General features: G+C 43.4%; 1 protein-coding gene across 2 annotated transcripts in view; it reads left to right on the top strand.

Moving 5' to 3' along the window:
- Nucleotides 1-26,005, top strand: part of RGS1 (REGULATOR OF G-PROTEIN SIGNALING 1) — a 54,332-nt gene that overhangs the window by 7,038 nt on the left and 21,289 nt on the right. For both annotated transcript variants that reach the window (XM_077395971.1, XM_077395972.1), the window contains one exon: nucleotides 9,546-9,737. In XM_077395971.1, the coding sequence (XP_077252086.1) occupies nucleotides 9,546-9,737 (192 nt within the window). The remainder of the gene's footprint in view (nucleotides 1-9,545; nucleotides 9,738-26,005) is intronic.

The raw sequence follows: 26,005 nt of genomic DNA, 5'->3' as shown, positions 1-26,005 counted from the left end.
ATCAATTCCTCTTTATCTGTTATGTGAATTTGCTTAAGATGGAGTGTTACAATCATATGTGGTCTGTGTTTGTCAAGTAGATGTCTGTAAGTATATCCTCGACTCTTTAACCCCTTTTAAAATTAGCCTTTTAAGGCTTATGTAATACATACTTATACCATATCTTTCATGCAAATCCATATAGGTATATTCTATAACAATTTTATCGAATATGTTTATACAAAACAACCCATTTAAACACCCATACTTGTTGATTTTCTTGGAAATCAGCACCATAAGACTTAGATACATTATTTATATATCACATACGTTACATAAAACACTTGCATGAGTATATAATTTATATACGATAAAATCTTTACAAAACAGCCCTCAAACACACTATTTTTGTGCTGATTTTGTTGAAAAACTACCATAAAAATCATATACAACACACCCAGGTATCGTATCTTTCATGAATATGAAAAACATCTTACATAATTTATATAACAAGTACTCGATGAAATCTCGGAAAAACAATCACTTTTAAATTCTGATTTTTAAGGAAAATAGTGACAAATCCTCTAGAAAATCACACATATATGTTTAGGCATCCAAAAATAATTCCTACTATACTTTAGATTACTCTAATTAGGATTTTTCGTAAGCAAAATACAAAACATATATTTTTAAGGCATAATATTTAAAAAGAAAATTTAAAATAAGTTTCTTGATTCAAAAGGAAGTAAAGAAATCAGTAAAACATTGTTAGAAACCCTAATTAGGTTGAAACAAGATCAAGAAAAGCAAAAATTCTGAATTTAAACAAGAAATTACGAAAGACATGGTTTTCGGGCACTTACTCGAAGACGAAAAACCAATCGATGCAAAACCGTAGCTTTTCTTCTTCTGTCTTCTCCTCTCTTCCTTTCCATCAATTATTAGGTGATTAAAAGTAACCCTAGATGAGTTTATTTATAAACTTAGCATAGAGTTTTATTTAAAGAAGGATTCCAATTATTAGATTCCTAATTATAATCTAATACTAACTTAAGAGGGTGTAAATATCAATATTGGATTCCCTAACTCATTCTAATACATTATTAGTGTTGAAAGAGAGATTAGCGAGAAAGAGAAAGTGAGTTGGGCATCTCCCCCTCACTCATTTATTAATAATAATGAAAAGAGAAGTACAGTGACCAAACTGCACATAGACTTGTAGGCTTATTCTAACACTCCCCCTCAAGCTGGAATGTATAAATCATACATTCCTAGCTTGTTACATATATCGCTAAGCTTGGATTTATTCAATGGTTTTTGTGAATATATCTGCCAACTGTTCTACAGAACGAGTGAATACAGTGCGTATCTCCCCTTTCTGAATCCTCTAACGAATAAAATGACAGTCGACTTCGATATGTTTAGTTCTCTCATGGAAGACAGGATTTGTCGCAATATAGATGGTTGCCCTGTTATCACAATATAACTGTGAAGGAGAGGGAAACCCAATACCAATCTCAGTTAAGAGTGACCTCAACCAAATAATCTCAGTCGTAGTATGCGCCATGGCTTTATGTTCTGCTTCTGCACTCGATTTCGCAATGACATCCTGTTTCTTACTTCTCCATGAAACCAGGTTACCTCCAACAAAGGTACAATACCCGGTAGTCGATCTCCTATCAGCAGGAGATCCAGTCCCAATCAGCATCTGAGAACTCCTCAATCCGTGTATGACCATGCCGTTTGAATAATAATCCTTTCCCTGGAGCACCCTTCGGGTAGTTGAGAATTTGAATCACTGCGTTCTAATGAGATGTGCGAGGAGAGATCATGTACTGGCTAACTATCCCAACGGCATAGGATATATCAGGACGAGTAACAGTATGGTATATGAGCTTGCCCACAAGTCTTCTATACCTACCAGGATCTTTCAACAAATCACCCTCTTCTGGAACCAGTTTCACATTTGGATCATGGGTGCAGCTACTGGTTTCACACCAAGATTTCCAGTCTCTTCTAGCAAATCAAGAACATACTTCCTCTGAGATAGAGATAAACCACGAGATGAGTACGCAACTTTTATCCCAAGAAAGTATCTGAGACGTCCCAAGTCCTTTGTTGTAAATTCTTTTTGTAAGAAGTCTTTCAATTTTTGAATTCCCCCTGAGTCACTGACTGTAATAATGATGTCATCGACGTATACAATCAACATAATGCATCCTGCTGAGGACTGATAGCTGAATACTGAGTGATCTACAACACACTGTTTGAGACCAAACCTCATAACTGCCGCACTAAATCTACCAAACCAAGCACGTGGTGACTGCTTTAACCCATAAATCGCTTTTCTGAGTCTACAGACAGATGAGGACAACTCCCCCTGAGCAACGTAACCTGGTGGTTGCTCCATATGCACTTCTTCAAGGAGGTCGCCATGCAGAAAGGCGTTCTTCACATCTAGTTGATGAAGAGGCCAACCATTATTAACGGCGGGAGAGTAGAACACGGACAGAAGGTATCTTTGCAACTGGAGAAAACGTCTCATGGTAGTCTACACCGAATGTCTGAGTGTAACCCTTTGCCACTAGACGTGCCTTCAGTCGATCAACCATGCCATCAGGAAGATACTTAATGGAGAATACCCATCGGCAGCCAATTGGTCGTGTGCGGGCAGGTAGAGAGACAAGATCCCATGTGCGGTTGGACTGAAGAGCGCTCATTTCAAGGTCCATTGCAGCTTGCCAACCTGGGTGTAGGAGAGCCTCATCCAAAGACTGAGGTAACATAACAGAAGACATAGACAAGACAAAGCTTTTGAAAGGGAGAGTTAGACGATCATAAGGAACGAAATTAGAAAGCGGGTGAGCAGTAGAATGGGAATGAGTACGGGAAGTAATAGGAGAGTCAGATACTTGATGAGGGGGTAAGAAGATCTCTGGCTGTGAGGATGATTTCTCGGTGTGCGAGAGACGTGCTTGCTGTGGACGACGTGTATATTGGACTGTAATAGGGAGATGATCTACTCGGGGAGCACACGAGTCGACCTGTCCAGGAGGGCAAGCAGGAGGATGTGCAATAGGAGTAGGAAGGGGAGAAAGCTCAGGAAGAGAAATAGTCACCTCAGGTTCTGATTTGACAGTGGAAGGACCAGTGGAAGAGCCAAAGAATGGTTCTGATTCGAAAAATGTGACGTCAGCTGATACATACCATCGGCGCAGACATGGATTGTAGCAACGGTATCCTTTCTGGGTGCGAGAGTAACCCAGAAAAACACACGGTTCTGAACGAGGATCCAGCTTATCACGGCCAGGACCCAAATGATGAACAAAGCATACGCAGCCAAAGACACGCAATGTAAGTGGGAATGGGTCCTGATGTGGAGAAACTATGTGAAATGGAGAATCACCATGAAGCGCTGAAAACGGAAGACGGTTGGATAGGAATCAAGCAGTGAGAATGGTGTCAGACCAAAAGGATTTAGGAACCTGCATCTGAAAGAGGAGTGTGCGAGCCACCTCAAGTAGATATCGCAGTTTCCTTTCAGCGACGTCATTCTGCTGCGAAATGTATGCACAGGATGATTGATGAAGGATGGCATCAGAAGAGAGATAGTCCTGAAAGCCATTAGTAGTAGAGAAAAACTCACGAGCATTATCAGTACGCAGGCATTTAAGATTAGTACTAAATTGATTTTTTATTTCATCATGAAAATTTTTAAAAGCAGAGAAGACCTGAGAGCGGTCTTTCAGAAGATATAACCAAGTCATGCGTGAGTAATCATCAATAAAAACCACAAAGTACTGGAATCCATTATTTGACGCGACCTGAGAAGGTCCCCATATATCGCAATGAACTAATTGAAATAAACTATCAACCGTAGTAATGACTCGGGAAGGGAAAGACACTCTATGATGCTTCCCGAGTTCACAAGACTGACAATGAAAATGAGAAATAGAACTAGGAACTAAAGATGTCTGTCGGAGACGCTGAAGGGAGGGGTGACCCAGTCGACAGTGCCACTAAAAGGCATCCACGGAACTGTGTAAGGCTGACGAAGAAGGGCTACAGTCTAGACGGTACAGGCCATCCACCTCACGACCCGATCCAATCGTCCTCCCAGTCGAAAGATCCTGAAAAAGACAGTAAGAAGGATAGAATGAGATAGAGCACGACAAATTTTTCGTAATTTGGCTAACAGATAATAAACTAAAGGGAGACTTAGGTACACACAAAACTGCAGATAGAGGGAGATTAGGTGAAGGACAGGTGGTACCAATACCACTAATAGGTGTAGTGGAACCATCAGCTAAAGTAATAGACCGAAAATAAGATGAAAAGGAGCGAAAAGACGAGAGCTGTGATGAGTTACCAGTCATATGGTTTGAGGCTCTTGAGTCAATAATCCTGGACCCAGAGCTAGAGAGTAACGTAGTGTGTGAACTACCTGGTTGGGCAAAGTCTGCAGTGGCCTGGGGGCACTCTGTCGAAGACGCTGGAGCTCCTCATAGTCTGCCCTCGTGAAGGAGAATGAGTCATCAGCAGGAGCAGATGATACTGTGTCAGACGAACCAGAGGTGCAGAGGTGGGCTGATCGGGACGGGCGAAGCTCTGGATGCAGCGTATAACAAGTCTCAATGACATGGCCATCGCGCTGGCAATGGGTGCAATAAGGACGACCATGCCCACTGCCAACACGGCCACCACCACGGCCACTGCGTCCACGAATCTGGAAAAAAGAACCACCACCCCGGGAAGGACGAGTACCACCACGTCCATCATATGCGGCAAGAGCCGAACTATCAGAAGTAGGACGAGAGGGGGTCTCGCCAACACACTGCTGGGCGCGGAAATAGACCTCACGCAACGAAGGAATATTGCCAGAACCAAGAATCTGATGACGCAGATGTGTAAACTCGGGGCCTAGGCTCTCAAGATAGTGTATGACACGAATCTGTTCCCCTTGATGTCGGAGAACATGAACATCAGAGGTTAGGGGCATGAAGACATCAAGCTGCTGGCATAATGAAATGAACTTCCCATAATGGGCCGTGGGCCTCAAGTGACATGTGGCCACGACGGAGCCGCATCCACTCAGAGTAAGTAGAGCAGATGCGAGTCAGGTTCTCAGCCCTAGAATACTTCACGGCCATGTGATCCCAGACCTCCTTTGCAGTCGGAAGAAGAATCACAGTAGAATAAATGTCTGGAGTCATACTCTGCCATAGGAGACTCCGAATCAGCGCATCTTCCTGTTCCCAGCGTGTATACAGAGGATCCTTTAGCGAGGGAGGATCCTCGCGAAGAAAGCGTACTTTACCCCGGCCAAGAAGGTATGTCTCAATCGCAACCTTCCAGGGTAAGTAGTTGGTTCCATCAAACTTGGCAATATTCAACTGTGGATAGGAATTTTCCACTGGTGCCAATTGAGAAGACGAAGAAGAAGCCGAGGGTGTGGATGAAGCACTGACCTCAGTGGTCATGCCAATAGAAGGATCAACAATGACGGGAGGATCCATACCGACAGGAAATTTAGACAAACAGAGAAACCACTACCCACAGCAAAAGAAAGATGAGAGACGAATAGACAGAACCAACTAATGCAGAGAGATGATCATATGACAATATCCCAAGTGAAGGACAAGAAACTAGAGAAGCCCATAAAGGAACAGGAAGAGGCTAGGGAAAATGAGAGACAAAAAAAGAAAAGTGTTCAGCACATAGATGACGAAGACGTGAAATTAAGGGTAGATGAGAAGAAAAAGGCATGTAGAGATAAAATAGCGTAGTTGGGTTGGAGGGGCGGGGTGGGGGGGGGTAAATCAAAATTCCTGGAAAAACTTTTCCGCCCTGGAAAATTTTAATCAAAGATCTGGAAAGAATTTTCTGGGAAAAATTTGGGGGGTGCAGATCCAAAGTTCTAGGAAAAAGATTTTCGAGGTGGGAAATTTTCCATGGGAGGGGGGATTGGGGGGGTGCGGATCAGGGTTGGGAGGGTTGGGGGGTCGCGGCCAAGGTTTAGGGTACAGGTGAGAGGGCCGCGAGGTTTAGCAATGTGTGGGGTACAGGTGAGAGGTCGTGGGGTGCTGGGGAGAGGCGCGACTGTGCGTGGGGGCTGGGGGTTGCAGTGGGGTGGGGTGAGCTGTAGAGAGGGGTTGGGGTGCTGGAAGATGGAATGGGGGCTGAGATAGAGAAAGAGAGGGTTAGGGTTACGGTGAGGAAGATGATGGAGTGAGAGAGATGATGGGGGTTAGGGTTTTCGAGGAGACGGAGAAGATGGAGGCTACGGAATTTTCTAGGGATCAGAAACCCTAGGGCTCTGATACCATGTTGAAAGAGAGATTAGAGAGAAAGAGAAAGTGAGTTGGGCATCTCCCCCTCACTCATTTATTAATAATAATGAAAAGAGAAGTACAATGACCAAACTGCCCATAGACTTGTAGGCTTATTCTAACAATTAGTATTTAGGTTATATAAGGTTACTTTTAGATTTTATTTTTTTAAAATAAAACAACCTAAAAGTTGCCTAATAAGACAAAATTTGTAATCTAGGAAGCACGGGTACTCTCCCGGGGCTCCCGCACCCAACACGTATGGGGTGTGGGTACGCCCCGGGTACGTCCGGGGTACGTACCCCATTTAAAAAAAAAAAAAGTTTTGGTGGTTGGGTGCGTGTCGGGTGCGCACCACGCGTACCCGACACGTCCTGCTTCTTCCTGCTGCTTTCCTCTCCTGTACTTCTCTCTACTTTCCTGTACTCGGTATTTACATTTTATTGTGTCTTTACTATTTTATTGTCCATTTACTTAAGATTTACATGTAAATAACGGAATACCCCCCTTTTTGATTTATTAAAAATAGTTTCAACACCCAAATCTAAAAGGAAAAAAAGTCAACTCTCCAGTTCTAGTACAAAATTCAAAGAAAAAGGGTCGGGTCAAAATTTTAACTTTCTTAACTTCCAAACAGTGGGGTATTTTTCAAATTTTAAAAATTCATAAAATCTATCGTGTCCAAACATTATTAAATCCCAAAAGTCTGGTAAAAAAAATCTCATAATTTGGTCTCTAAAAATTATTCATCTTGTCAGGCACTGGTCAACACACTGGTGACAAACTTTTTATTCTAATGAATGATGTATTGATGCCTCATGTTCTGAAATATGGAACTTAATCACTTATGAAATGAAGAGTAATATTAGAATTTTCCATTTTGATGATGTTATTGTTATTTGATTGCTCTACAATTTTTTTTTTAATTTTTATAAATATATAATAAAATATTAAAATATATTATTATATTCGGCGTACCCGAACGTACCCGCACCCAGTTTTTTTGGCAAATCACGTACCCACGTACCCGTGTCATGTCGTACCCGCACCCCGTACCCGTACCCGTGCTTCATAGCTCGTAATTATGCCTAACCCTAACTAAAAAAAGGTCTTAACTTGCTCAAATCACGTCCGAATCACTAAAACTTGGGTCTGTTGGATAGGTATTCGAAATACCCATCTACAAGGGACCAAAACCATGTCGAACGGACAAGATTTGATGCCCCAAAAATAGGTTATACTAAAAGTGACGAAAATACACTATAACCGTTGATTTTTAAGATCAATCTAATGCGGGATAGAAAAAACACAGGAATCTTAAAGGTTGAGGATCGATCCAATATATAATTTACATATAGTACGGTCCAAAAACTCAAAATCGAAGATCTAGCCGTTAATCTTTGATCGGAAGATCTATGATCTAGATTTAATTAGGATTTGTATCTTTATAGGCAACTTGGTGGGACTGGGTCATTACAAGACCTCTTCTTGAAAATCACTATGCAAGAAGGCATTTTTGACGTATAGCTGATACAAGGGCCAATAAAGATTAGCAATAATAGGCATAATTAGCCGTATTCTACGTACACCCCTTTGCAACCAAGTGTGCCTTCAGCCACTCATCAAAACCATCGTAATGACATAAATGCATGGATTTGGGTGGAAATGGAGGGCCCACTCATGGGTGTAAAGTGGTGGGCCCCACAATATGCATGGGTTCGGGCATAGATGTGGGCCCTATCATCTCAAAACCTGACGTGTAAAATGGTGACCCCACCTATGCTATGCATGGGAGTAAAATGATGGGTGTTTCCTTATCAAAACATGTGTTGCAAAATGTTGGGCCCCTCACATACTATGTATGAGGTATAAAAAATCTACTAAAGAAAAAATTCCAATAAATTTTTCCATGAAAAAAGTTTTCAATTAAAGTTTTCCAGGGAAAGAAAACGAATGACAAAGGGGGAAAAAACTGACATTTAGTATATAATATAGATTTTGGCAATTTTATGCGTAAACTAAAATCTACCATTGGTAATTTGGTCACAAATTGATGGCAAGTCCGGATTTGCAAAATTCACTCAAATGTGATGACTCCATTTTTAGATTGCCAAACTAGAAGACTGCTTTGGGAAGTGATAAATCCGTCCCTTTTGATTACTAGGGACACCCAGTGCTAGTGTACGTGGCAATCAGGCCCATTGAATTCTTCTGACGTCAAGTACATCAGCCCCACTTTAGTCATTGATACACTGGCTCTGGGTGTCCCTGGTAATCAAAAGGGGCGGATATATCACTTCCCTTTTGCAAATAAGGAAAAGTAGTAAACTTTTTTTGCAAAAATCCCTAAGAATAATACTTGTAGTGATCTGGTATCAGTAAGTAGAGATAGAGACATGAAATCCTTAGACATAACAAGATACACATGATAATTATTCAAAATTTTTTTGGCCTATGTCTCCTAAAAACAAGTTTACATCATACCATTCTGTCTAAAAAATATTTAGTATGCTGGAAAAGCAGAAGGCAGATAACTTTTCATATGTAGCCTAACAATCTAGCATCAAACACCCTCACCAAGCTGCCAAAGTTTCTATACAAGATCATGTTTGACAGTGATTTCTATTAGCCAAGGTTTGAAAGTTCAGTTTCGGCTGAGGTCGAAACCGAAATTTTGGTGGAAACTTCAGTTTCGGTGTAAATCTTATTTTTTTTAAAAAAATTCCAGTATAAATCTCGGTTTCGGTCTTGGCTGAGATCCGAAATTTCCAAATTTCGACCGAAATTTAAAACCATGCTATTAGCTCTGCTAAGCCCATAAAGTCCTTAACATATTATAATCTTTAATCTGAAAACTAACTTGTACTCTGTTCTACTCCCACTCCCGCGTCCGCTTCTGGTTTCTAAGATTTGGAAGATGACAATGAATTTGAAATACTATATTTGGCCACCATTCTTCGTTTGTAGTGGGGTTTTTTTTTGTGCGTGAAAAGGTATGCTTTTCAACTTTCATATATTATTCTGCATATATTTTGTTACTTGTTAATTGGTATCCTCTCTGTTTTTTAACACCCAACAGAGCTTAATGTGTATTGTTGTGTAGTCTTATTGACTTCGTTGTCTGTTTACATACATACTGCCAATATGTGGCAACCTGATTTCTATTCAATGAAAGTTTCTGTTATCTTGTTATTTCTACTCAACTCTTAACAAACGTCCCAACCAATTCTTGTGTAGCTATACATATAAAGAAGCCTCTGAATGATATGTGCCATATGAAGAGTCAGTGGGCCATACCAGTTACATGCCTTCACGCAGTATATGTTGCTGCATTGGTTGGCATTACACGGGCTATTCAACATATTGACTTCAGGTTTCATGAATTCAAAGATCTCTTACTGGTGATACTTGTCTCTACCTTTTCTATAGGTATTTTTGTTGGTTCGATTTTCTACAATGCATCACATTTTCTCTCTAAATTCCTTATACCTATCTTTATCTGTATACACTGTTATGGATAAGAACTACTCTCATGTGCTATGTGTGAGCACTTATCCAGATTTCTCATTGATGATCTCCATGTTCTGAGATTGGTTGTCAATTTACTGTGATGGTTATGCATGCAGCTAGAGCTCTTGGGCATAATGATATTGATTAATTTTATAGTTTTTATTTTTATAATATTTGTTAGATAGTGTATATGTGCCTAAGGGCAATTTAGTCCATGCACTCTTCTCACACATAGCACATTTTCTCTCTAAATTCCTTATACCTATCTTTATCTGTATACACTGTTGTGGATAAGAACTACTCTCATGTGCTATGTGTGAGCACTTATCCAGATTTCTCATTGATGATCTCCATGTTCTGAGATTGGTTGCCAATTTACTGTGCTGGTTACGCATGCAGCTAGAGCTCTTGGGCATAATGATATTGATTAATTTTATAGCTTTTATTTTTATAATATTTGTTAGATGGTGTATATGTGCCTATGGGCAATTTAGTCCATGCACTCTTCTCTTTATGTAAATACATAAGTGAAGGGGAGAACACCCTAACACACTTTCTCTCATTCTCTACTTCTCTTTAACATGGTATCAGAGCCCTAGAGTTGTGGTGCCCTAGGGACCACCATTGAAGAGACCCACGTCACCTCTCTTCTTTTTCTTTCTCCACCCAAACCATAACCTAACCTAAAACCCTAACTACTTGCCCACCACCCTCTCGTCCCTCATCTTCTCCAACCCTAGCCTCATGCGACACCCCTCTTCCACTCCTGCCACCCTCCCTGCCCCTCCTACCTCCCCAACCCCACGTACCCCATCCTCTGCCCCTCTACCCCTTCCCCTGCCCTCTCCTACCTCCCCAACCCCATGTGCCCCTTCCCCTGCCCCTCACGACCCCCACCTCGCCCATCTTCTCCTCCTCTTCTCCTCTCATTGCAGCCCCTCTATTTCTTTTTTTTCCCTTTCTAGCCTCTCCCTCGACCCCACCAATCCCTTCTTAATCCCCTTATCCTCTTAAACCCTGACTTTTAACCCTTTATACAATGACCTAAATCATCCCCATTAGTGTTCTTGTTCCTCTTGCGGCCCTGACTTCTTACATCTCCGATAGCAGATCTTCGGCTTCGGCACTATCCCCTCTATCATGGATGTGTATCCTCGTGCCCAACAATGCTTAGCAGGTGATTCTACTCTGCATTTCTCCAGTAATGGTTTTGCCCTCACTGTGTATGAGCCTGGTGATCGTGCTACCCGTGGTGGTGGTACATTTGGCCATGGTTGTGGCCGTGGTGCTTGTGATGTTGGCCGTGATTTTGGCGGAGGCCGTGGTACACGTGGTCATCCCCGCCCCTACTGTACTCATTGTCGGCGAGAGGGACACCATGTTGACACTTGCTATGCTCTACATCCTGAGCTCCGTCCGCCTCTTGAGCCTCGCATGGGCTGTGCCGCCCACATTTCTGCTACTGGTCCTTCTGTTGCATCGGCTTCCGCTACCGTACCCAACCCCACTGCTCCTTCTGAAGGTTTCTTTCTCTCTTGCGTTGACTATGTTGAGTTCCGGTGCTTCTGGCCTAGCAGTCGTCGTCCTAGTGCCGGTTTTGCCCAGCCAGGTAGCTCTCCTGCATCTTTTTTTTCTAGCTCCAGCTACCGGATCATTGATTCCGGAGCATCGAACAATATGACAGGTAATTCTTCACTCCTTAGTTCCTTTCGACCATTTTCTTCTAATTCTCATTCAATTACTCTTGCTGATGGGAGTACCACTCCCATCTCTAGTCTTGGTTGTATATCTCATCGTCCTGGACTTTATCCTCTATCCTCTGCATTCCTAAATCCCTATTTAATTTACTTTATGTTAGCCAACTTACGAGAAGTCATAACTGGTCCATCTCATTTTATCATTCTTATTATTTGTTTCAGGATCTCTCGACTAGGAGAACGATTGGTTCAAAACGTGAGGTGGATGGTATTAATCGACTGTGTTGGAATATGTAACTTGCCTAAGGGCATTGAGGACTTTGTACATTCCTTTATGTTTTAGTATAAAGATATGAGTCAGGGGGAGATAACCCTAACTCATTTATTTTCTTTGTGTAAACTTTTGTCTAACATGGTATCAGAGCCTTAGGGTTTTCTGATCCCTAGGGTTCTCTAGCAGCCTCCATCTTCTCCGCCACCCTCCCGCCGCGAAACCCAACTCCGGGCCAAGTTTCATCGGAGGCAGACCGGCACACCATCTTTTTCTTCCTGAGGAGAAGTCGTTCTCTTCCCCTGCGCAAAGCTCCTGGTCTTGTACCCCCGCGCAGCAACCCCCCACACATTTTCTACCTAGGGCAGAAATTATTTTCCAAGAACGAGGATTTGCACTTCCGTCAAAATTTTCCGGGAAAATATTTTCTTCCCAGCTTGGAAAACTTTTTCCAGTACCGAGGATTTGCACCCCCCAAAATTTTCCAGGAAAATCTTTTCTGACCTCTCCCCCCACAAAATCACTTTCCTGGAAATAAGTTTCGAGGGCTGTGTCCCCCAATTCCTAGGTTTGCTGGTAAGCCTCACACCCCACGTTTTTCAACCCACATCATTTTTCCGCCTCTCCCTTTCATCCCTTGGTAAACCCTACCACTCTTTTCTCCCTGTTATTATGTGTTAGATCTTCATCTCTTACCCTACTTTGATTCTTGTTTGTCTTTGCGGCTCCCCTCTGTGTCTCATGGCTTCCCTCTTGTCAAGCTTCATCGATGCCCGTCATTCTTGGAGCCGCGTCTAGCTTTCTTGGCCTATCCTAGTTTGCCCACCTATTCTGTTATCTCCTGTTATTCGTCTTGGTTTGGATTGTCTGTTTCTTTCTTGCTTGTTGTTATGGAGGAGGTGCTTGACAATCCTTCCACAGGAGTGGCTCCTGGTGTTCGTCCGACACCCTCTTTGGCGTCTTCTTCGTCATCATCTCTCTCTGTGGATGGATCATTCCCACATATCACTACTGTTAAGTTGGATGGGGCAAACTATGTTACATGGAAAGCAGCCGTCGAGAAGTATCTTATTGCCCGTGGGAAAGCCCACGTCATTCGTCGTGATCCTCCTCCTACGACGGATCCCACTTTTGATCGATCGGAACAGAAGGATGCTCTTGTTTGCACCCTTCTGTGGCAGAGTATGGCCCCTCACGTTTCTGGGCCCTTGATGCTTCTGCCTACTGCGAAACGGATATGGGATCAGGTTACTCTTCTTTACTTTGGTGTGGCAAACATTAGTCGGATCTGCTCTACCTATTCTGAGTGGGTGTGTTTCCGCCGTGGTGATCTTCCTCTTGCCACCCATTACAGCCAATTCGTTGGCCTCTGTCAGCAGTTTGATGTTTACATGCCTCTTACCACGGATCTCACAGAGGCTGCCCGTCAGAGGGATCAGATCCGTGTTGTGCAGTACCTTGAGAGTTTGGGTCCAGAGTACATGCATCTTCGTCAGCAGATTATCGGTTCTGGCGCTATTCCTTCCCTTACTGAGGTTTACTCCCGCGTCCAGCAGTGCTCTCCTGGTGATCCAGTGATATCTGTTCCTATTGATGGTTCTGCTCTCGCGACCTATAATGGTAGTACTCGCCCGCCTCGTGGTGGAGCCTCCTCTGGTCGTGGCTGTGGTCGTACCGGCCGTGGTGGTGGTCGTTCTGGTGGTGGCCGTGGCCGTTCTTTTTGCACTCACTGTCAGCGCGAGGGACATTATATTGACCATTGCTATACCCTGCATCCCGAGCTTCGTCAGGCACGCTCGGCTCACATGGGTGCTACTACTGCTTCGGTTTCAGATCGCGCTCCCTCTGCTTCTATTCCTGCACCATCTGATTCCACCTATACATTATCCCGTGCCGATTATGAGGAGTTCCAGCGTCTGCGGCTTAGTTCTCGTCCTCCCTCTGCAGGTTTCGCCCAGCCAGGTAGTTCACCCACTACCCTTCTATCTAGCTCAGGGTCATGGATCATTGACTCTGGGGCATCCAATCACCTGACTGGTAACTCTTCTCAGCTTCATTCTTTTCGCTCTTTCTCATCTCCCTCTCAGTCTATCACCCTTGCTGATGGGTCCACTACACCTATCACTGGTGTTGGTCTTATCTCCCCTCATCCTGCTCTTACCTTATCTTCTGTTTTATGTGTCCCAAAATCACCATTTAGTTTACTTTCAGTTAGCCAAATTACTAAATCTCTTCATTGTTCTGTCTCATTTTTCCCACTTATTGTTTGTTTCAGGATCTCTAGACTGGGAAGATGATTGGAACGGGTCGTGAGGTAGATGGACTCTATCGTCTTGACTGCCGGCCGCCTACTGTCTTACATAGCTCTATGGATACATTTCAGTGGCATTGTCGCCTGGGGCATCCTTCACTTCAGCGGCTGCAGCAGACTTCTCTGGTTCCCGGACCTTTTTCTAGTTTTCAGTGCGAGTCCTGTGAACTCGGGAAGCACCGTCGTGTGTCGTTTCCGTCCCGGATCATTAGTCGAGTGTCTAGTCCATTTGAATTAGTCCATTCTGATGTATGGGGACCCTCTCGGGTCGTGTCTAGTACTGGCTTTCAGTATTTTATTGTGTTTATTGATGACTTCTCATGCATGACCTGGTTATATTTACTTAAGAGTCGATCCGACGTGTTCTTTGCTTTTCGCACATTTCATTCTGAAATTAAGAATCAATATAATTGCAATATTAAATGTCTTCGCTAGAGAATATTTTTCTGATACTAATGGCTTTCAATCCTATCTCTCCCAACATGGGATTTTACATCAGTCTTCATGTGCGTACACCTCTCAACATAATGGTGTTGCTGAGAGGAAACTTCGTTATTTGCTTGAAGTAGGTCGCACTCTTCTTTTTCAGATGAGTGTTCCTAAGGCATACTGGAGTGATGCCCTTCTCACGGCGTGTTTCTTAGCAATTCGCCTTCCTTCCTCTGTCTTAGAGGGTGCCTTTTCTTTCGAGATTTTATCTCCTAGTAAGGAACAGTTTCCTCTGACACCTCGTGTATTTGGATGCGTTTGTTTTGTTCATCACCTTGGACCTGGCCGTGACAAACTCGATCCCCGGTCTGAGCGTTGTGTCTTTATGGGGTATTCCCGTACGCAGAAAGGCTATGGTTGCTATAGCCCTCGTCTGCGTCGCTGGTTTGTCTCAGCCGATGTTACGTTCTTTGAGTCTGAGGCATTCTTCCAACATGGCGCGGCATCTTTCACCCCTTCTCTCGAGTCCGAGGTCTCGCTTCCCTTACCAGATCTACCTGCTTCTCTTCCGTCATCTCCTATTTCCGTGCGGCTAGCTTCTGCAGCTTCTACTTCTTCTGCCACGTTGGAGAAGCCAGCTCCACCTAAAATTACACAGCAGTATCAGCGGCGCCAAGTTACAGATAGGTCTCTTCTACCTCCTCTCGCACAATCATCTTCTGAGCCGATGATCCCTCTCTCCCGCTCTCAGGTATCTTCTCTTCCGCCTTCCTCTGTTGTTTCTGATTCTCCTATTGCATCTCGTACGAGATCCCGTTCCACTGCACATCCAATTTCGAATTTTATGATAAGCTCACCAGTACCTTCCAGAGCTTTGTTTCCTCCTTGTCTTCTATCTCTTTACCACAGTCAGTGGTTGAGGCTCTTGACCATCCTGGCTGGCGTGATGCTATGAACCTAGAAATGGCCGCTCTTCATAGTAATGATACATGGGATTTGGTTTCCCTACCCGCTGGTGCCCGTCCTGTTGGTTGTCGGTGGGTTTTTTCCATCAAATACCTCCCTGATGGTATTGTCGAGCGCTTAAAAGCACGGTTAGTCGCGAAAGGATACACTCAGACTTTTGGTGTTGACTACACTGAGACATTCAGTCCCGTTGCGAAAATTCCCTCTGTCCGTGTGCTCCTGTCTCTTGCTGTTAATCATAGCTGGCCTCTTCATCAGCTGGATGTGAAGAATGCCTTCCTCCATGGCGACCTAACTAAGGAGGTGTATATGGAGCAACCACTAGGGTTTGTTGCTCAGGGGGAGACTTTCTCCTACATGTGTCGCCTACGCAAGTCACTATATGGCCTCAAACAATCTCCGCGTGCGTGGTTTGGGAGATTCAATGAGGTAGTCATGCGCTTTGGCATGAAACAATGCACAGTGGATCAGTCAGTCTTCAGTTATCACTCTTCAGCTGGGTGTATTTTGTTGATAGTTTATGTGGATGACATAATCATCACAGGGAGCAATTCACAAGGTATACAACGTTTGAAAACCTTCTTGCAAAAGGAATTCTCTACTAAGGATTTGGGTCAGCTCAGGTATTTCTTGGGGATAGAGGTTGCTCGTTCCTCTAGAGGCTGGTTCCTATCACAGAGAAAGTATGTCTTGGACTTGCTAAAAGAAACAGGCAATCTTGGAGTTAAACTAGCTTCTGCACCCATGGATCCTAATGTGAAACTTGTTCTAGAAGAAGGAGAGTTGTTGGAGGATTCTGGCAGGTATCACAGGCTTGTCGGTAAACTTATATATCTCACGGTTACTCGGCCAGATATTTCATATGCTGTTGGAGTTGTCAGTCAGTATATGAGCTCTCCACGTATTTCTCACTGGGCTGCGGTGACACAGATTCTTAAGTATTTGAAAGGGGCTCCAGGGAAGGGATTGATGTTCAAAAGACATGGCCATATGAAAGTTGAAGGCTTCTCTGATTCAGATTGGGCTGGATCCCCAGCAGATAGACGGTCCACCACTGTGTATTGTACATTTGTAGGTGGCAATCTTGTTTCATGGAAGAGTAAGAAGCAGGATGTTATAGCTAAGTCCAGTGCAGAGGCTGAATACAGGGCAATGGCACAGACAAGCACGGAACTTATTTGGCTACGTTCACTTCTTTCTGAAATTGGCTTCATTTCATCTTCTCCTTCGCAGCTTTATTGCGACAACAAAGCTGCAATATACATTGCCAACAATCCAGTCTTCCATGAGCGCACCAAGCATATGGAAGTGGATTGTCATTTTATCCGTCAAAGAATCCATAAAAGAGAGATTTGCACTGTGTTTACTCGGTCAGGGGACCAATTAGCTGATATGTTTACAAAGTCCTTAAATAAGTCAAAATTGAATGATATATGTAACAAGCTAGGAATGTATGATATCTACATTCCAGCTTGAGGGGGAGTGTTGGAATATGTAACTTGCCTAAGGGCATTGAGGGCTTTGTACATTCCTTTATGTTTTAGTATAAAGATATGAGTCAGGGGGAGATAACCCTAACTCATTTATTTTTTCTGTGTAAACTTTCGTCTAACAGTCTGTATTGTGGCCCCTCCAGTGCCGTTTTGCACAGCTCCATCAATGCCTATCAGTGACACTGTCGCCTTGGTCATCCCTGCCTAGAGCGCCTACAACGAACGTCCATTGTTTCTACACCCCTTCAATCTTTTGAGTGCGAGACCTGTGAACTGGGAAAACACCATTGTGTGTCGTTTCCTCCTAGGCTTGTTAGTCGGGTCTCGCACCCTTTTGATTTAGTGCACTCATGTATGGGGTCCCTCGAGGACTACCTCCCTTTTTTGATATAGATATTTTGTTATCTTTATTAATGATTTCTCTCGCATGCCATGGCTATTTTTGCTTAAAGACTGCTCTGAGGTCTTTTCTGTGTTTCACTCTTTTTATGCTGAGATAACAAAATCAATATAACTGCCCCCTCAAATGTCTGTGCACTGACAACAACGCTCAAGAATATTTTTCAAAATCTAATGGTTTTCAAGATTTCCTCACTAATGTCATTCTCCACCAATCTGCTTGTCCTCACACTTCTCAGCAAAATGGTGTTGCTGAGAGGAAGTTGAGGTCCTTATTGGATGTGGCCCACACCCTTATTCAAATGCGGGTTCCTAAGGTCTATTGGAGTGATGCCATCCTCACCTCCTGCTTCCTTGCCAACAGCCTTCCCTCATTTGTACTTGATGGCATCTTTCCATTTGCTATGCTACATCTCCAACATCATCCATTTCCTCTCACTCCCTGGGTCTTTGGTTGTGTGTGCTTTGTCCGCAACCTCTGTCCCGGCCAAGATAAATTGGACCCTAGGGCCGAACGATGTATCTTTCTGGGCTACTCTCATACCCAGAAAGGTTATGGATGTTATAGTCCTCGGTTACATCGGTCCTTCATGTCTGCCGATGTCACCTTTTTTGAGTCTGAGTCTTACTTTACTACACCTCATGAGGGTAGTAAAGCAGTCTTAGATCCGAATATCCCTCTCCCTATTCCGGTTCTTCCGGATCCAGTGGCATCCTCTTCTCCTTCAGGTGCAGGTTCCCGGGGTTCTTCCCACTCCCAAGGCCTCAGATTCACCTTCCTTGCAAGCTCTAATGGATCTTCCCTGTCCTCCTCCAGCTACTATGAAGACGTATCAGCGGCGGTTGAAGTCTACTGCCAATCACCCTCCGCTAGAGCCATCGCCGTCTCAACCGGATCCCGACCACCACTTCTCAAGTACCTCTTCTTCCTTCTCCAGATGTTGCTACAGATTCTCCCATTGCGTCTCGCGGTCGTTCACATAGCACTGCTCATCCTATTTCATCTGTTGTTTCATATGATTCTCTTATTCCTATGTTTCGTAGTTTTGTGTCTTCTTTGTCTTCTGTCTCTTTGTTGTAGTCTTTGCCGACGGCCCTTGATCATTCAGGTTGGCGTGCGGCTATGGATCTTGAGATAGCCCGCTCTTCGGGTCAATCAGACTTGGGACTTGATTCCTCTTCCTTGTGGTGCACAGCCAGTGGGCTACTGTTGGGTATATACCGTCAAATACTTACCTAACGGGACTGTTGAGCGCCGTAAGGCGTGTTTGCCAAAGGGGTTCTCATACCCCTCGCTGTCAATCACGGATGGCCTTTGCACCAGCTAGATGTCAAGAATGCCTTCCTTCATGGGGAACTTACTGAGGAGGTTTATATGGAGCAACCTCCTGTGTATGTTGCTCAGGGGGAGATGTCCTCCTTAGTATGTCGCTTGAAGAGATCTATCTACGGCCTCAAACAGTCTCCTAGAGCGTGGGTTGGGAGATTTAGTGATGCTGTGATGCAGTTTGGCATGAAGCAATGTGCAGTTGATCACTCTGTCTTCAGTTATCAGCTTGCGACTGGTTGGTTGTGTTCTCTTGATAGTTTATGTTGATGATATCATCATTAATGGTGGTGATTCATTGGGGATACTAAAATTGAAGACCTTTTTGTAGAAAGAGTTTTCCACCAAAGATCTGAGCCGTCTTAGGTACTTTCTTGGCATTGAGGTAGCCTATTCCACCAGGGGCGTCTCCCTCTCACAGAGGAAATATGTGTTGGATTTACTTGATGAGACAGGTTATCTTGGAGTGAAACCTGCTTCTGTTCCCATGGACCAGAATGTGAGATTGCTTCCCGAAGGAGATTTATTAGATGACCCTGGCAGGTATAGGAGATTAGTTGGTAAGCTCATATATCTCACAATCACTCATCCAGACATCTCCTTTGCTGTTGGAGTTGTCAGCTAATATATGAGTTCACCTAGGGGTGTTCAATCGGTTATAATCGAACCGAAATAACCGAAATTTGATAATCGAAATAATTTCGGTTATCAAATTTCGGAAACCGAAACCGAACCGAATAGTGACAGAAAAAGACAAAAAAAATCTATTTGGACAGTTTGATCGGAGGGCTATGATCAATCTATCGAAACGGTTTTTTAGGCACAACCTATTGAAGTTGTGATCAATCAAATGGACGGTTTGGATCATCCTACGGAGTCCCCAAAAAATGTTTATTTTTGGTTAATTTCGGTTATTCGGTTAACCGAATTTTTTTCCTGAGATAACCGAAACCGAAACTGAATAACCGAATTAACCAAAAATAAAAATTGAAACCGAACCGAATTAGCAAAAACCCGAACCGAACCGACCGAATCAATTCAGTTCAGTTCGGTTCGGTTATTCGGTTAAAACCGAATAATGAACACCCCTAAGTTCACCCTGTACTTCACACTGGGCAGCAGTGCTTCAAATTGTTAGGTACTTGAAAGGTGCTCCAGGAAGAGGTTTGTTGTTTAAGAATTATGGGCATCGGAAAATAGAAGGGTACACAGATGCCGATTGGGCAGGATCCCCAGCTGACAGGAGATCTAGCACAGGATATTGCACCTTCATAGGAGGAAACCTGGTGTCATGGCGCAGTAAGTAACATGATGTGATATCTAAATCAATTGCAGAAGCTGAATATAGGGCCATGACACACACATGTGGAGAGCTCATTTGGTTACGATCCCTTCTGTCAGAGATCAGATTCCCTCCTATAGAGCCATGGCACACACATGTGGAGAGTTCCCTTCGGTCAGAGATCGGATTCCTTCCGTCCTCTCCTTCTCAGTTGCATTGTGACAATAAGGCTGCGATCCATATTGCCACAAATCCGGTCTTCCATGAGAGGAAGAAGCACACTGAGGTAGATTGTCACTTCATCCGTCACAGAATTCAGAAGGGAGAGATATGCACAATATTTACTAGATCCGTTGATCAACTAGCTGATATGTGGACAAAGCCATTAAGCAAGGTTAAGTTGAGTGACATTTGTAACAAGCTAGGAATGTTTGATATATGCATTCTAGCGTGAGGTGTATATGTGCCTAAGGGCACTTTAGTCCATGTACTCTTCTCTTTATATAAATACATACGTGGGGGGGAGAACACCCTAACACACTCTAAATACATTCTCTACTTCTCTTTAACAATATTATTATTATTAATTGAGAGATTAATTAGAAAAAGGGGAAAAGATTAGTTTCTTGCCTTCTCTAGTTGCATGCCTTCACTGATGGGGATCGACGCCCATTGCGAGTTTATTCTAAGCGGGGTCGCCCAAGGTTACCTGGGTCGCTACCTCCCCCCTCGACTCGTGATCTGGATCGCACGACCCAAACACGGGTCTTTTGCGATCCGGATCTCCAAAATCAGCGACCCACACACACACACACACACACACACACACACACACACATATATATATATATATATATATATATATATATATATATATATATATATATATATATAGTAGTAAAAAACCCCGTCCGATGCAGGGGCAATGAAGAGAAAAAGAAATAGAAAATAATGTGGGACAAAGAACAGAAGTGGCAGAAGAGAGAGGAGAGACTGTTACTTAAAGAATTGATTGGAAGGTTATACTTGAATATGAATGTTACATGCTTAATATTTTTTCTGCTTGGTGTTAGACGGCCTTGTGTTCTTCAAGTCGTTAAAAAGTTGTGTTTCCTCTAATCATCCAAAAGAAGAGTTGTATTCTGGAAAGAAAAAATTTGACAAAATAATTGCACAACAAAGTTCAAAATCAAAATTATCGGTTGTAAAAAATATTCACCAATATTTGTTTGTTCAAAAAGGAAGAACATGGACACCATCAGATTTTCCAAGAAACCTGATATGTACTGTCATTCTATTGTACATAAAGAGAGAAAAAAAAAGAGTATAATTGTACAAAATTGCCACATGAAAATAGGCGTGTGCCCTACACAATCAATAGTTTGCCATTGGCTGGAAACATCCCTAGAAAAGACCTAAGAGGCTAAAAGAACCCGGGCTCACCAATTAACAATTCATCAATCACATACAAATTATCAATTCATCAATCACATTTCGAACTCTCCCAATTGATGACAGATAAACATATCTTGTAAGATTTTACCTATCTAACCAACGGCATCAAGATGGTCGACTCCTATGGCTGTCTATGATTTGTCATCTCACGTTGTGTCAGTTCAGAGCTTATCTCTTTTATCCGCTGCATTACCTTGATTGAAAACACTTTAAAAATTTTGGAGTTGCGTGAAAGTTGGTGGCCACCACCAACTTGTGTTAAGATGCAAATAAGGGTATACTTGTCATTATGTAACACATAAGGGTATACTTGTCATTATGTAATAATTTACATAATATATTGAACCGTGGGGGGGAGAGAACGACCACTGTTCTCTCCCATACACGCCTCCTCTTCCCCGTCTCTCTCTCTCTCTCTCTCTCTCTCACACACACACACACACACACACACACACACACACATACATCGCCATCATGTAGCATGTTTACATGGTATCAAAGCCAAAGGTGGATCTCTCAAAGTTACTTGGTGGTTCCTTCTTATTTTCTTCATATGTTTGGGTGTTATGTCAAACTCTTATGTGCCCCGGAGCCGGATGTTGATGTCTTCGCACAAGTATATTGGTGATGGTTTGATATATGGGTTGTGTTCACATTACTGTTGATTATTATTGATGCTATTGCGGTGATCGATCTGTTGAGGATCGACATGGTTGTTGTTTGACTTGTTGGAGGTATTGTTAGTTGTGGTTGGTGCTATTGTGGTGATTACCCTTGTGGTGATTGGTTGTTGGTGGTCACATTAGTAGTTGTTGGCTATGTTGGAGGTTATTTGTGTTCTTGTTGGTGCTATCGTGGTTACCGAGACAGCTGTTGGGTGACTCTTTGAAGGGTATTCGTCGTGTTGTTGTTATTGGTAGACTTGTTGGTTGTCCCTTGGTGTTGTTGGTGCCTTTCTTATGGATTCTACGGACCAATCATGGCAGAAAATTGCTGCCCTCAAGGTTGATGAGGGTTGCTCTTCGTCGTACAATGCCCAGCCTAGTTATTCCCATGTGAGACCTCCCCTTCAAATGAATTCCATTAAGCTGGATGAGACAAATTACCCGCCATGGAAGATGGTTGTCTACACTTATCTACTTGGACGTAGGAAAATCAAGTTTCTAGAGCGCCCACCTCCGGCTAGCACTGACTTGACGTATGATCAGTGGCGCGAAGATGATGCTATGGTCCGCTCCTTTCTCTGGGGCTGTATGGAACCCAATATTGCTACTTCCTTGATGTACCTTCAGTCATCGAAGGAAATCTGGGAGCAGACGGCTACGATGTATTCTGGAGCGGATAATCTGACTCGTATCTCTGATCGTTTTTCAGAGTGGTTTAGTCTTCAGCGAGGCGACAAGCCGGTGGGGACTCACTATAGTGATTACCTTGCATTATGTCAGGAGCTTGATTTATTGTTGCCTTTTACCGTTGATCCTGTTGTTCTTAAAAAGCACCAGGAGGAGCTACGAGTTGTTCGGTTTCTTGATTCATTGGGGCCTGACTATCTCCAGCTCCGACAACAGATTGTTATTTCTGGTTCGATTCCCACCCTTGCAGATTTTTTCTCTCATGTTCAACGTATGCGAGTGGCTCAGCATAGTGACCCTATGGTGGATGGGTCTGCTCATGTGACATATGTTGGGGCTGATCGTGGTCGTGGAGGTGGTCTTTTTGGCCGCGGCCGAGATGGTGGTGGTCGTGGCCGTGGCTGTGGCAATGGGCGTGATTCAGGGGGAGGCCGAGATGGTGGAGGTCGTGGACGTGGGTCCCGTTAGTGCACTCACTGTCGTATGGATGGACATAGTGTCAAGTATTACTATGATTTACATCCTGAGCTTCATCCTTCCAGACATGCGAGTGCTTCTGTTGCTGCCTCTGAGAATCTTTTCTCCCTTGCTGCTTTATCTATGACTCCTGACACCATGGTAGTCCCTCGTGCAGAATATGATGAACTTGTGCATCTCGGGGACAAAGGAAAGCTGTCGGTTGCCACATTTGCAAATAAAGGTAGCCCCTCATATTTTCTCTCTGGTACTTCTTCTGGATCATGGCTTATTGATCCAGGGGCATCCCACCATATGACTGCTAATCCTGACATTCTCTCTTCTTTCCAGTCATTTCCTTCTATGGGCCCTCGTACTGTTACTTTAGCTGATGAAACTACATCCCCTATGTCTGGGATGGGTGTAGTCTCCACCTCAACATGCCTTCAATTGTCTTCTGTTCTTTATGTCCCATCCTTTCCTGCTAACTTGTTATCTGTTAGCCAATTAACAAAATCTCTAAATTGTTCTGTTTTCTTTTTTCTTCCTATTGTGTTTTCCAGGACATGAAGACTGGGATGAGGATTGGCTTGGGCTGTGAGATTGAGGGCTTCTATTACCTTGACCAGACTGGAGCTGGTGTCGCACTTCGTACTTCAGTTGATGCTTATCAGTGGCATTGTCGTTTGGGACACCCACCTGCTGACATGCTTAGGAAAACTTCTTTTGTTTCAGAGTCTATTCCGTCTTTTCATTGCGAGTCATGTGAGTTGGGAAAGCACCATCGTGTGTCTTTTCCTTCTTGAGTTAATAATCGAGTGTCTCGTCCTTTTGAACTTATTCATTCTGATGTTTGGGGTCCTTCGAGAACTACTTCATTAAATGGATTTAATTATTTTATCATATTTGTTGATGATTATTCTCGTGCCACTTGGTTGTTTTTACTTAAAAATAGATCTCAAGTCTTTAATGCCTTTCGTAATTTTTATTTTGAAGTGGTTAATCAGCTTAAATGTTCCATTAATTGTTTACGCACTGATAATGCTAAGGAATATTTCTCCGTGGATAATGGATTTCATGATTTTCTTGCATCTCGTGGTATCATTCATTAATCATCATGTGCATATACTTCGCAACAAAATGGTGTTGCTGAAAGGAAAATTCGCTACCTACTTGATATGACCCGCACCATAATGTTTCAGATGAAAGTTCCAAAGATTCATTGGGGAGACGCAGCCCTTACAACATGCTACCTAGGGAACCGTCTTCCTTCCTCTATTTTATTTGGGAAAACACCGTTTTCCATCCTGTATCCTTTAGGAGATTCGTTTATCTGGGAAAACACTGTTTTCCATCATGCTACCTTGGGAACCGTCTTACAACATGCGTGTCTTTGGTTGTACGTGCTTTGTTCAGAACTTGTCTCCTGGTCTTGACAAGTTGGAGCCTCGGGCAGAGAAGTGCATCTTTCTGGGTTACTCTCGTACCCAGAAAGGTTATAAGTGCTATAGTCCACGCCTTCGGAAGACATTTGTCTCTGCCAATGTCACGTTTTTTGAGGACCAACCGTATTCGGGTAATTCTTCTCCTCCTTTATCCGTTGACGTATCCAGTATGCCAGTTCCTATCGTTATGGGTTCCCCTCTACCTATCTCTACAGCAGTTCCCGAACCCGCACCGGGTCCTACAGGGAAACCTACTGATTCGGAATTGCAAGCTTATACTAGGGGACCTCGACAGGTTGTTCTTCCTACGAATGAGACACTATCTTCGGCCACTGCTACGAATGAGGCACCTTCTCAGCCAGCTGAGCCTCTTCCGCAGTCAGATTGTTCTACTTCAGGTATTTGTTCTCCTACTCCAGATTCACGCATTGCAACCCGTACTCGATCTCGTACTATTGCACATCCCATTTCAAAGTTTGTTTCTTATGATCATCTTTTACTATCGTTTCATTCATTTGTTTCTAGCATGTCTTTGGTTATTTTGCCTTCATTAGTTACAGATGCTCTAAATCATCCTGGATGGCGGGCTGCCATGGACGCAGAGATGGCTGCACTTCACTCGAATAAAACGTGGAAATTGGTTACTCTCCCTCCTGGAGCACGACATGTTGGGTGCCGTTGGGTCTTTGCCATAAAGTATCTTTCAGATGGGTCTATAGAGTGTCTCAAAGCTCGTCTTATTGCAAAAGGGTATACTCAAACATTTGGCGTCGACTATCAGGAGACCTTTTCTCCCGTCGCTAAAATTCCTTCAGTACGGGTACTGATCTCTCTCGCTGTTAATCGTGGTTGGCTTCTGTATCAGCTTGATGTAAAGAATGCCTTCCTCCACGGTGATCTTTCTGAGGAAGTTTACATGGAGCAACCTCCCGTGTATGTTGCTCAGGGAGAGATGTGCTCCTCAGTATGCCGTCTTCAGAAGGCGATTTATGGTCTGAAGCAATCACCGAGGGCTTGTTTTGGAAGGTTCAGTACTGCAGTTTTGCGTTTTGGGTTGAAGCAATGTGTTGTCGATCATTTTGTGTTCAGTCACAACTCCACTACTGGATATATACTTTTGATAGTGTATGTCGATGATATTGTAATTACAGGAGATGATAGATCTGGGATACAAAAATTGAAATCCTTTCTCCAAAGGGAATTTTCCACTAAAGATTTGGGTCAGCTCAGATATATCCTTGGTATTGAGGTAGCACGCTCACGCCATGGACTTTCTTTGTCACAAAGAAAATATGTGTTAGACA

Source organism: Tasmannia lanceolata, unplaced genomic scaffold, assembly GCF_043159265.1.
Source record: "Tasmannia lanceolata isolate RefF3 unplaced genomic scaffold, GAP_Taslan_0.1 ptg000013l, whole genome shotgun sequence".
Lineage (NCBI taxonomy): Eukaryota > Viridiplantae > Streptophyta > Magnoliopsida > Canellales > Winteraceae > Tasmannia > Tasmannia lanceolata.
This window is presented reverse-complemented; position numbering and strand designations above follow the sequence as displayed.